Source organism: Pipistrellus hanaki (assembly GCF_964339955.1).
Source record: "Pipistrellus hanaki genome assembly, chromosome: 5".
In the NCBI taxonomy this organism is placed as follows: domain Eukaryota; kingdom Metazoa; phylum Chordata; class Mammalia; order Chiroptera; family Vespertilionidae; genus Pipistrellus; species Pipistrellus hanaki.
The window spans coordinates 79,285,590-79,297,291 of record NC_140507.1 but is presented as its reverse complement, the minus strand read 5'-3'; the positions used below and the strand labels follow the sequence as shown (position 1 = coordinate 79,297,291).

Sequence of the window (11,702 nt, the reverse complement as noted above, 5' to 3'; positions counted from 1 at the left end):
TGATTCCCCTGTCACTTGGAGTGCTCTTGGTTGCATGTGACACAAAAATTAACCCAGCTGGTTTAAACAAACAAACAAACAAACAAACAAAATGATTGGCTCAAGTAACTAATAAGGACCAGCTTCAGGAGAGATCTGATCTAATGACAGAAATGAGGGCTGAATTTCTCTTCATCTTTACAGATTTTTCTCTAGGCATCAGTATCATCCTCAGGCTCCACATGGTACCCAATTCAACTTATCTTCCCATGCTCACAGCTATAGCCTTCCTTCGGTGTTAGCAAAATAAGTACAAAGGTCATTAACCATATGGCACTTTCCAGAGACCTGAGAAGCTTCTAGACTTGGAGTGGATTTTGTATTGACTCCAGTTGGGTCATGTGCCAGTCCTCTTACTGACAGTTCCTCAATGCTGGCATTATTGATGCCTGGGGCCAGGTCATTCTTTATCCTGTGCATTGTAGGATGTTTAATGGCATCCCTGGCCCCAACCCACGAGATGCCCCTTTTCTGTCGTGACAACCAAAAATGTCTCCAGGTCTTGCCAGTTATCCCCTGGTGATGGAGGTTGGAGGTTTGCTTTTCAGCACTGCTGCTCTACTCAGTCATTATGGTAATGGGATAAGGGATGTGCTGATTTTTTATAAAGTATTCTTTATATATATATTTTATTGATTTTTTTACAGAGAGGAAGGGAGAAGGATAGAGAGTTAGAAACATCGATGAGCCAAAACCGGTTTGGCTCAGTGGATAGAGCGTCGGACTGCGGACTGAAAGGTCCCAAGTTCAATTCTGGTCAAGGGCATGTACCTTGGCTGCAGGCACATCCCCAGTAGGAGGTGTGCAAGAGGCAGCATATTGATGTTTCTAACTCTCTATCCCTCTCTCTTCCTCTCTGTAAAAAATCAATAAAAATATATTTTTTAAAAAAAGAAACATCGATGAGAGAGAAACTTTGATCAGCTGCCTCCTGCACACCCCCTACTGGGGATGTGCCCACAACCAAGGTACATGTTCTTGACTTGAATCGAACCTGGGACCTTTCAGTCCACAGGCTGATGCTCTATCCACTGAGCCAAATCGGGTAGGGCTGGGTGTGCTGATTTTTTTAGAGCCATCAATCTGTGCTCTGGAACTGGGGATGGGGTAAGTTGAGGGGCCATCAGGTTTGCAGAAGCAGGAATTTTGTGGAAGCAACTACTAAATACTCCATGCTGTTTCCTAGAGGTTTCCAGTGGGCATGCGTCCCAGCTACCACAAGGGTAAGTTGCCTAATAGCATATGCTCTATTAGCTCCTTTTCCCATCTTTTCTCATCATTCCACATCCTTGCTTGTATTTTTTTATTTTTTATTTTTTATTGATTTTGTACAGAGAGGAAGGGAGAGAGATAGAGAGTTAGAAACATCGATGAGAGAGAGTCATCGATCAGCTGCCCCTTGCACACCCCCCACCGGGGATATGCCCGCAACCAAGGTACATGCCCTTGACCGGAATCGAACCTGGGACCCTTCAGTCCCCAAGCCGGTGCTCTATCCATTGAGCCAAACCGGTCTCGGCACTTGCTTGTATTTTCTAGGGTCACCTCCAAAGTAAACTTACTTCTACTCAAATCCTTGTCTCAGGGTCACTTCTGGAGAGGGGCTGGGGGCAAATATGACAGGGGTTGTTGGTATAGGGCAGGAGTTTGCAAAATTATGAGACTCATGTCCTGTCATGAAGTTTAATTCATGAAGTTAAATTTCTCAGCCAGAACTCCTGTGCTCATTGCAGCACTATTCACATTAGTCAAAATACAGAAACAACCTAATGTCAGCCTGTGGCTGAATGGCTAACGATGTGTGTGTATCTTCTTTGTGCTGGAGATGTGTCTTTCAGCAGGGCTAGGAGTTTGCCAGGAGGCTAAGAGGAGGGGAAAAGAAATAGCATAGGGAGGGGCAAAATGGTGTGATACAGCATGGAAATCTCAGAGGAAGGGTCAGCAATTCGGAATGGCTGGGTCTACACTGAGTGGCCAGGTTATTATGATCTCTGAACGCATAATAATCTGGCTACTCAGTGTGTGTGTGGGTATATATATATATATATATATATATATATATATATATATTAGAGGTCCCAGTAAATGAATTCGTGCGTGGGTGGGGTCCAGTCAGCCTGGCCAGGGGGAGGGGACATGGGCAGTTGAACTCCTGATGGAGGAGACAATTTGCATATTAGCCTTTTATTATATAGGATATACACCGAGTGGCCAGATTACTATGCGTTCAGAGATCATAATAACCTGACCACTCAGTGTATGCCTCACTTTCTTACTTGTTAATTTAATAAACGAATGTGTGATGGTTTACCTGGAGCCATGGATGGATTTGGAACTGGAGAAGGTACCAGGGGCCAGATCAGAAGGGTCTTAAATGTGAAGATGGGGAATTTTAAACTTTACTCTGAGGGCCATGCGAAGCCATGGAAGGCCCCTGAGTAGAGTGGGTACACAGCCAGGACTCCTGTTCTGGTGGCCAGTGCAGAGGGCAGACGGGAGGAAGGTGATGCTGCAAACTCTTCCAACAGGTGGGCATGCTGTAGCCTGAGTTTGGGTGGGGCTGAGGGGATGGGAACTTGGGGGAGGGAGAGTAGAGAAGATTTGGCAACTAATTCTAAAAAGAACAGGGAGAGGGCTCGAGGAGCTGTGGGCCACTCTGAGAAGCTGAGCCTGGGGAACATTTTATAACAACATCAAGTGATCCACTTCTGCCTACCCTCCTTTAGGGCAGGGCTGAAGGTGCGTTTTCCTCCGGGTAGCAGCTTTGCCTTGCAGGGTGGGCACTGACAGGCCCCGGGGTGGAGAGAGCATTTGTGACAGCCACCCACAACAAGAAATCATCATTAGTCCTTTTCCATTTTTTGCCAGGAGAGCCTGGGGGCCGGAGAAGTGGGCCCAGGGGTCTCCAGTTTCTCGGAGGGGAAAAAACCCCGTAGGGTCTCCCCAGCCTGAGCCCTGGGAGGCTTGTTAGTGGCTGGGGCCCCTGAGACAGCCGCTCTAGGGATCCCCTGTATAACAGGACCCAGGTCCTCAGTCCCTCCCCTCTTAGGCGGCAAGCCGTGATGCAGGCAGGAAGCTCCCGTGGCCATGGTGAGTATGAATTCGGGGCCTTTGCCGGGCTGGAGAGGGCACCCAAGCCCATCCCCGGCTCATGTGTGGTCTGAGCACATGGGGATACCAACCGCACACACGCGTGCCCTGCAAGCAGCAGGCACACACATGCACGCCTATATCCTGGAGCTTCCTAGGCATGAATGCACACAATACTCGTTTAGTTACTCAGCAGCGAGGGCTTACATAGCCTTTTATTATATAGGCTATACACGGAGTGGCCAGATTACTATGCGTTCAGAGATCATCATAATCTGGCCACTCGGTGTATGCCTCACTTTCTCAACTTGTGGTTAATTTAATAAACAGATGTGTGTTCGTTTGCATGGAGCCATGGATGGATTTGGAACTGGAGAAGGTACCAGGGGCCAGACCAGAAGGGTCTTAAATGTGAAGATGGGGAATTTTTAACTTTACTCTGAGGGCACTGGTGGGGAAGGGGCTCCTGCGTCCAGGGCGGCTTCCTGAGGAGAAGGAAGAGGAAGAGGAAAGACCCCAGACCCTGTGCGTTCCTCATCCCTTCCCCTCGCGTGGCAGTGCCACGGGCTTGCCCCCGAGTTCAGTACCCACTGCCTCCCGCCAACTCTCCCACCAAGCCAGCAGCTGGCCTGGGGATCTCGCCATAGGTGGGCTTTTCATCGCTTCCAGGTATGCAAATAAGGAACTTTCTGATCCTGTAACCTGACTTCCTTTTGGCCACTCACCTGTCACGATCTGGACACTCTGAGGCAAACTGCAAGTCTCAGGTTCCCAGGTGTTACAGGGTTCCATCTCAGCCCCAGCCAGGAAGCCCCCGCCTCCCTTCTCTCTGCGACGTGTGCAGGGCACTGGCACACTGCCACCCGCCTCTGAGACCAGGGCGGTCCGGGGCACCCGGGAGCACCTCTGAGACCAGGGCTGGCCAGAGGGCACCCGGGAGCACCCGCGTTAGGCCGCATCCCTCCTCTGCTCAGAGTCCTCCTGGCTCCCACGTCACCGGGTGTGGAAGCTGAAGTCCTCACTGTGACCCACAAGACCCTGTGAGACATGCTCTCATCGCCCCCCCCCCCCCACTTCCTCCTTCTGCCCCTCTCTTCCTCCTTGCTGCTCCTGTTCCAGGCACAGTCCAGCCCCAGGGCCTTGGCACTGGCTGCGGCCTCTACCGAGGACACTTGCTTCCCCTAGTATCCTCTTGACTCATTTGCTCATTTCTTTTCTTTTTTTCCCCCCTTTTTATTTTATTTTTAACTTTTCTTTATTGATTTCAGAGAGGAAGGGAGAAGGAGAGAGATAGAAATATCAATGATGAGAGAGAATCATCGGTCAGCTGCCTTCTGCACGCCTCCCACTGGGCTACCAACCCAGGCATGTGCCCTTGGCCGGAATCGAACCTGGGACCCTTCAGTCCACAGCCCAAACCAGCTGCCCAAGGTCACACTGCCCTCGGAAGTGCAGGCACCAACTTTCAAACGTAGGCCTGTCTGATTCCAGAGCCCCATTCGGTTGTCCTTGCAGGTAGCAGAAGGGCTGTTTTGAGCATAGAATTTCTGCTTCACGTCTTGGGATTTTTGTCAGGGAGTGACTTCCTAGCCCTTGCAGGCATGCGAGCAGAAGGTGGATAATTGTGGTAGAAGAGACTCCTATACTGTGTGCCTAAGAAGGCCTGACCTATTCCCGTAGGCCATCCACAGGTCATTAGGAAGGTATGTTTCTCAACGTGAGGAGTTAGAACGTATCTCACTTAACTGTTAACTTCAAATATTCAGTCATATGGCGCATGAGCCTTCATTGGAATTCCACAAATATTGGGGTGGGGGAAAGATGGGCCTGGGGGTTCATTTTTCCCCTTCTTTTTAAAATGAAAGTATAATTGACGTATTAGTTTCGGGTATGCAGCATAATGATTTGTTGTGCGTATATATTGCAACAAGAGCACCTCGATAAGTCTAGTTAACATCCGTCATCACGCACAGTTACAGAACTTTTACTGGTGATGAGGACATTTAAGATCTACTCTCTTAGCAACTTTAAGACACACAATGCAGCATCATTAACTACAGTCACCATGCTGTGCATTACCTCCCCGATGCTTATTTAGAACGAGAAGCTTTCATTTTCTTCTTCTTTTTAAAAAAATATATTTTATTGATTTTGTACAGAGAGGAAGAGAGAGGGATAGAGAGTTAGAAACATCGATGAGAGAGAGTCATCGATCAGCTGCCTCTTGCACACCCCCCACTGGGGATATGCCCGCAACCAACATGCCCTTGACCGGAATTGAACCCGGGACCTTTCAGTCCCCAAGCCTACGCTCTATCCATTGAGCCAAACCGGTTTCAGCTCATTTTCTTCTTAATGGTTTGTAAGAGCTAAACATTTGTTTTGGATCACAATGTTTTCTAGTTTGTGGTTTGCCTGTACATTTGTTTCAATTTAACAATGTTTAATGACATTCAGAAATTATATATTTTTGAGAGTCAGATCCAAATACTTCTTTCTCTGTGAAGAGTTCTAGGCAACTGAGTTTCTATCATGCTCTCTCTATAAGGGCTTTGATGTGCTCCCTGGGATTAATGTACTTTGAAGGGCCCCTTTCAGACACATGCTCTGGGCATCTTTGCCCAGTGTGCCGTTTCTTAGACCTGCATTTCCTAAGCAGAGTCTGAGATTCTTGGTTTTAGACTTTCACTTGGCTTTAGTTTCTGAGCATTTCAAGTCAGGCTTTCTTATTTTTATAGCATGAATCCTTCAGAGGACCTCGTTGGAGTTTTCCCAAGCTGAATATTCTTTTAGTTCTACTTGTGCTAGATCTGGAGCTGGCAAACTACAGTCTGAGTGCCAAATCCGGCCCCCTGCCTATCTTGAAAATAAAGTTTTATTGAAACACAGCCATGCCCTGGCCGCTGTGGCTGGGTTGATTAGGCGTCATCCCATGCACCAGAAGGCCGCTGGTTCAATTCCTGATCAGGACCCATACCTGGGTTGTGGGCTTGATTCCTGGTGGGGGCCATGCAGGAGGCAGCTGATGGATGTTGCTCTCTCACATCAATGTTTCTCCTTCTCTCCCCCTCTCTTTCTAAAAATCAATGAAATATCTTTAAAAAGAATAAGGAACACAGCCATGACACTTGTTTATATGTATCTGTGGCGGCTTCTACACTAGAATGGCAGAATCGAGCAGTTAAGACAGAGCCTGAATAGTCACCACCTCTCTCTTTCCAGAACATGTATGCACTTTGTGCTTGATCAACATGGCTGCCTGCTGCCTGCTAACTGGCTTTTCTTTCTTCATGGAAAACATGGCATCCCTCCCTCATTACCTGTTTGCTTCTGTTAAGTTCTCTGACGGTCCTGACTTGTCTGATCTTCATACCCAGGCTATCTCTGGACTTGACCAAGCACATGTTTTGGTTGGTTTTCTCCATATAACTTCAGAACTAAAATCTATAATTGACTTTTGCAGAATTAAACTTGCAGCAAACTTTCGGGACAGTTAGATGGCCGTTGTCAGTTTCTCTGGCCCCATTGCTGTGGGTGAGCATTTTCAGGGGCTCACTTTGTTCTCTTCTTATAAGGCTCACTGGTTTGCAGATCACCCCAAGAGCCACTAGATGGCGGGTAAATCAGGACTCTGCTCTCTGCGGACCCCACCTTCTTATCTGAGTTGTTTGAGGATCTCCAGGCTGAACTACTAGTATGTTTATCTCTCAACCAGTTAACTCTGAATAAGCAGGGAAAGATTGCATTGGGGCCATTTCCCTTAAAGCAGAGCCCCATGTCCCAACTGAGTGAAACACACCCTCAAAAACACTCTAATATCGCCCTAACTGCTTTGGCTCAGTGGATAGAGTGTTGGCCTGTGGATTGAAGGGTCCCAGGTTTGATTTCGGTCGAGAACATGTACCTTGGTTGCAGGCACATCCCTGGTTGCAGGCACATCCCTAGTAGGGGTGTGCAGGAGGCAGCTGATCGATGTCTCTCTCTCATCGGTGTTTCTAACTCTATCCCTCTCCCTTCCTCTCTATAAAAAAAATCAATAAAATATATTAAAAAAAACACTCTAATATAGATTACTGTACCTTTTTTTTTTTTCCTGAGGCAGAGAGTAATCGATGATAACCATTCAATATTTCTACTGATGTCTCATAATCTGAATTAAAATGGCCAATTATTTCAGAGTTATGTTCCATTTAATGAACACAGATGTGTCCATGGGGCACAATGCCTGGGGCCTGTTATACGATTATGGGTCCTGTGATGTTGTTTAAATTTCTTTTAAGATCAGAAGAAATAAGTGCAGGTTTAGGATGGAAGGGCGCATTCACCTTTACACCAATGCAGCCCTATAGTATAAACAATTAAAAAGTAAAAAGACATGTAGACAATGACAGTGTTTCAAGCTTTGCCTTTCTCGGGGATTTGAACTGTGGCAGACACAGTAGTAAATGCTTGGCCCACACCCCCTTGGCTTTTATTATTTCCTTGAATTCTCTGCACATGTTGGCAAATTGGAAGTGCTGGGAGATGAATGTCTCCTGGTAGAAGCTCTCAAGCGATGGCAAACCAGGAGTTGATGGGTAAACACCCGGTTTCCTCCCTGTCCCGAAGGGTTCCTCAGGTGGGATTAAATTCTAGTCGCCAGAGGAAATTTCCTTGACATCGTGTCTTTGTTCTCTCTCTCTCGCTCCCCCAGTCTCCCGCCTATGGTTTGGAGGATGACGGTCCAAATAAACTATGAATCCTTGCCCCAGGAACTGTTTCTAGGGGACTCAGATTAAGGCACTGGTGTTCTTACCACCTCTCCCTAACCCCAATTTAAGTATCTATTCCTTATAGATTTTTGTGATTTTATTTTTTTATTTTTTAAAATCATTTTTTTTTATTGTTTGAAGGATTACAAATAGTAGTACATATGTCTCCTTCTCCCCCTTGATCTCCCCCCAGTCTCCCATACCCTGCCCCCCATATGCCTTCACCTACTCCCCTCTCCCTGTGTCTTGTATCCATTAGTTATGTTTATATGCATGCTTACAAGTCCTTCGGTTGATCTCTTACACCCCCCTAACCCGCAACCTCCCTTGCCTTCCCGCTATAGTTTGACAGTCTGTTCAATGGTTCTTTATAACTATTTCCCCCCATTTCTTTTCTTTCTTTCTTTCTTTCTTTCTTTCTTTCTTTCTTTCTTCCTTTTTTAAAAAATCTTGCAACTGCAGACTAGAAATAAACATATGTTCTTTTCTTTTTTAAAAATTGAAATGTATTTGCCCGGCCTGCGTGGCTCAGTGGTTGAGTTTTGACCTATGAACCAGGAGGTCACGGTTTGATTCCTGGTCCCGGCATATGCCCAGGGTTGCAGGCTGGATTCGATCAATGATTCTCTTTCATCATTTATGTTTCTATCTTGCTTTTCCTCTCCCTTCCTCTCTGAAATAAATGAAAATATATTTTTAAAAAATGGATATGTATTTGACATGTAACATTGTGTAAGTTTAAGGTGTGGAACATGCTAATGAGATACATTCATATGCTGTAATATAGTTGCCATGGTAGCAATAATTAGCACATCTGTCCTGTCACAAAATTATCATTTCTTTTGTGTGGTGGGAAGAGTTAAGATCTGGTCTCTTAGAAAGTTAGATAATTTAATACAATATTGTTGTCTATATTCACTTTTCTGTGCCTTAGATCTCTAGGACTTATTTGTCTCCTAGTTGAAAGTTTATATCCTTTTTAAAAATTTAATATATTTTATTGATTTTTTATAGAGAGGAAGAGAGAGGGATAGAGAGTCAGAAACACGGGTGAGATAGAAACATCAATCAGCTGCTTCCTGCACGGCTCCCCCCCCCCCCCCCACTGGGGATGTGCCCGCAACCCAGGTACATGCCCTTGACCGCAATCGAACCTGGGACCTTCCAGTCCGCAGGCTGACGCTCTATCCACTGAGCCAAACCAGTTTCGGCGAAAGTTTATATCCTTAAACAATATTTCTCCTCTTCCTCCACCCTCCAGCCCCTGGCCACCGCCGTTTCATTCTCTTTTTATGAAAGTTTAACTCTTTCAGATTCCACATGTGAGTGAGATTAAATGGCATTTGTCCTTTTCTGTTTGGCTTATTTCCCTTAGAATAATGCCCTGAAGGTCTGCTCATGTTGTTGCAAATGGCAGGATTTCAGTCTTTTTTTTGTGCCTGAATAATATTCCCCTGCATATGTCACCACGTCTCCGTTATCCACTTATCTGTGGATAAGCACGTAAGCTGTTCCCACATCTACGATTTTCTTCTTATTAAAGAAACACTTGCTAGCTGGATCATATTAGGAAAACAAGTGCCATAATTTCTTTTTCCCCCCATGACCCTCTTCCGCCTCCACCACACCTCCCTCCACCACCCTGCTGTCTATGTGACCCCATTTCGGGGGTCTCTCTTTTTTCCTTTTCCTTTTTTATTTTTTTATTTTATTTTATTTTTTAAAATATATTTTATTGATTTTTTACAGAGAGGAATGGAGAGAAATAGAGAGCTAGAAACGTCGATGAGAGAGAAACATCGATGAGAGAGAAACATCGACCAGCTGCCTTTTGCACACCCCCCACTGGGGATGTGCCCGCAACTCAAGTACATGTCCTTGACCAGAATCGAACCTGGGACCTTTCAGTCCCAGACCTCCGCTCTATTCCCTGAGCCAAACTGGTTTCGGCTCTCTTTTTTTCCTTTTTGCCAAACAAGGACGCTTAGCCAGCCTAGCCAGCCGACCCTCCCTAACTTGCTCTGTTGCGTTTGCCTCCGCCCTCTCTTCCCAGGCTCCTAAGAAGCAGTGGGACAATGCCACCTGGCTGGTGACCGAGTTTGTGCTGGTGGGTTTCTCCGACCTCCCCCACCTGCGGGCCACCCTCTTCGCGCTCTTCTTCCTCATGTACCTGGTCACCCTGAGCGGCAATGTCACCATCATCGCCATCATCCAGGCGGACCGGACCCTGCACACGCCCATGTACCGCTTCCTGGCGGCGCTGTCCCTCTCGGAGACCTGCTACACGCTGGTCACCATCCCCAACATGCTGGCCCGCCTGCTCACGGCCAGCCAGGCCCTCTCCATCGCCGGCTGCCGGGCCCAGATGTTCTTCTTCCTGGGGCTGGGCTGCAGCCACTGCTTCCTCCTGACCCTCATGGGCTACGACCGCTACGCGGCCATCTGCCACCCGCTGCGGTACCCGCTGCTCATGAGGCCCCGCGTGTGCCTGGGCCTGGGCGCCCTGGTGTTCGGCGCCGGCTTCTCGGTGGCCCTGGCGGAGACCTGCATCGTCTTCTCGGCGCCCTTCTGCGGCGGCGGCCGCGTGGAGCACTTCTTCTGCGACCTGGCGCCCGTGCTGGCGCTCAGCTGCGCCGGCCGGGGCGCGGGCCGGGCGCTGGCCCTCTTCTTCCTCAGCGTGCTGGTGGTGCTGGCCTCCTTCCTGCTCATCCTGCTGTCCTACGCGCTCATCCTGGCCGCGCTGCTGCGGATGCCCTCGGCCGCCGGCCGGCGCAAGGCCTTCTCCACCTGCGCCGCGCACCTCACCGTGGTGGCCGTGCACTTCGGCTGCGCCGCCCTCGTCTACCTGCGCCCCGCGTCCCGGGGGGACCCCGCCCGCGACCGCCTGGTGGCCGTCTTCTACACGGTGGTGACGCCGCTGCTGAACCCCGTGGTGTACACGCTGCGCAACCGGGAGGTGCGGGAGGCGCTGCGGAGGGCCCTGGCGCGCGGCCGCGGGGTGTGCGCGTAGACCCGGGCTCTCCGGTTGTGCGGGGTCGGTGCGGCCCTGCCTGGGGTTCAGTTTCTCCGCCTGGAACACGGGGGCCAGCTCCCAGACAGAGCCCTAAATGAAATAGTCTGCTCCAGCCGGTTTGGCTCAGTGGATAGAGCGTCGGCCTTTGGACTGAAAGGTCCAGGGTTCGATTCCGGTCAAGGGCAAGTACGTTGGTTGCGGGCACATCCCCAGTGGGGGGTGTGCAGGAGGCAGCTGATCGATGTTTCTCTCTCATCGATGTTTCTGACTCTCTATCTCTTTCTCTTCCTCTCTGTAAAATATCAATAAAATATATTGAAAACAAAAACAAAAACCAAAAAGAACGGGGGATGCTCCCAGGACCCTAAATGAGATAGTCTGCTCCAGCCGGTGTGGCGCAGTGGATAGAGCTTGGGCCTGCGGACTGAGGGGTTCCGGTTCGGTTCCAGTCAAGGGCACATGCCCCGGCTGCCCAGGAGGGGGCGTGCAGAAGGAAGCCAATCAGTGATTCTCTTTCATCGAGAATGTTTCTGTTTCTCTGTCCCTCTCCCTTGCTCTCTAAAATCAATAAAAATATATTTTAGCTGAAACCGGTTTGGCTCAGTGGATAAAGCGTCGGTCTGTGGACTGAAGGGTCCCAGGTTCGATTCCGGTCAAGGGTATGTGCCCTGGTTGCGGGCATATCCCCGGTGGGGGGTGTGCAGGAGGCAGCTGGTGGATGTTTCTACAATAGCTCTCTATCCCTCTCCCTTCCTCTCTGTAAAAAAAAAAGAAAAAAAAAATCAATAAAATATTAAAAAAAATATCCT

The 11,702-nt window shown here is 48.5% G+C and overlaps 1 protein-coding gene across 1 annotated transcript; it reads left to right on the top strand.

Moving 5' to 3' along the window:
- Nucleotides 1–1,240: 1,240 nt before the first annotated feature.
- On the top strand, nucleotides 1,241–10,890 carry LOC311623379 (olfactory receptor 10T2-like; the record flags this gene model as incomplete). Its single annotated transcript, XM_084885373.1, has 2 exons — nucleotides 1,241–1,262; nucleotides 9,860–10,890. The coding sequence occupies 2 exons, from the start codon at nucleotides 1,241–1,243 to the stop codon at nucleotides 10,888–10,890; spliced, it is 1,053 nt and encodes a 350-aa protein (XP_084741499.1).
- Nucleotides 10,891–11,702: the final 812 nt, after the last annotated feature.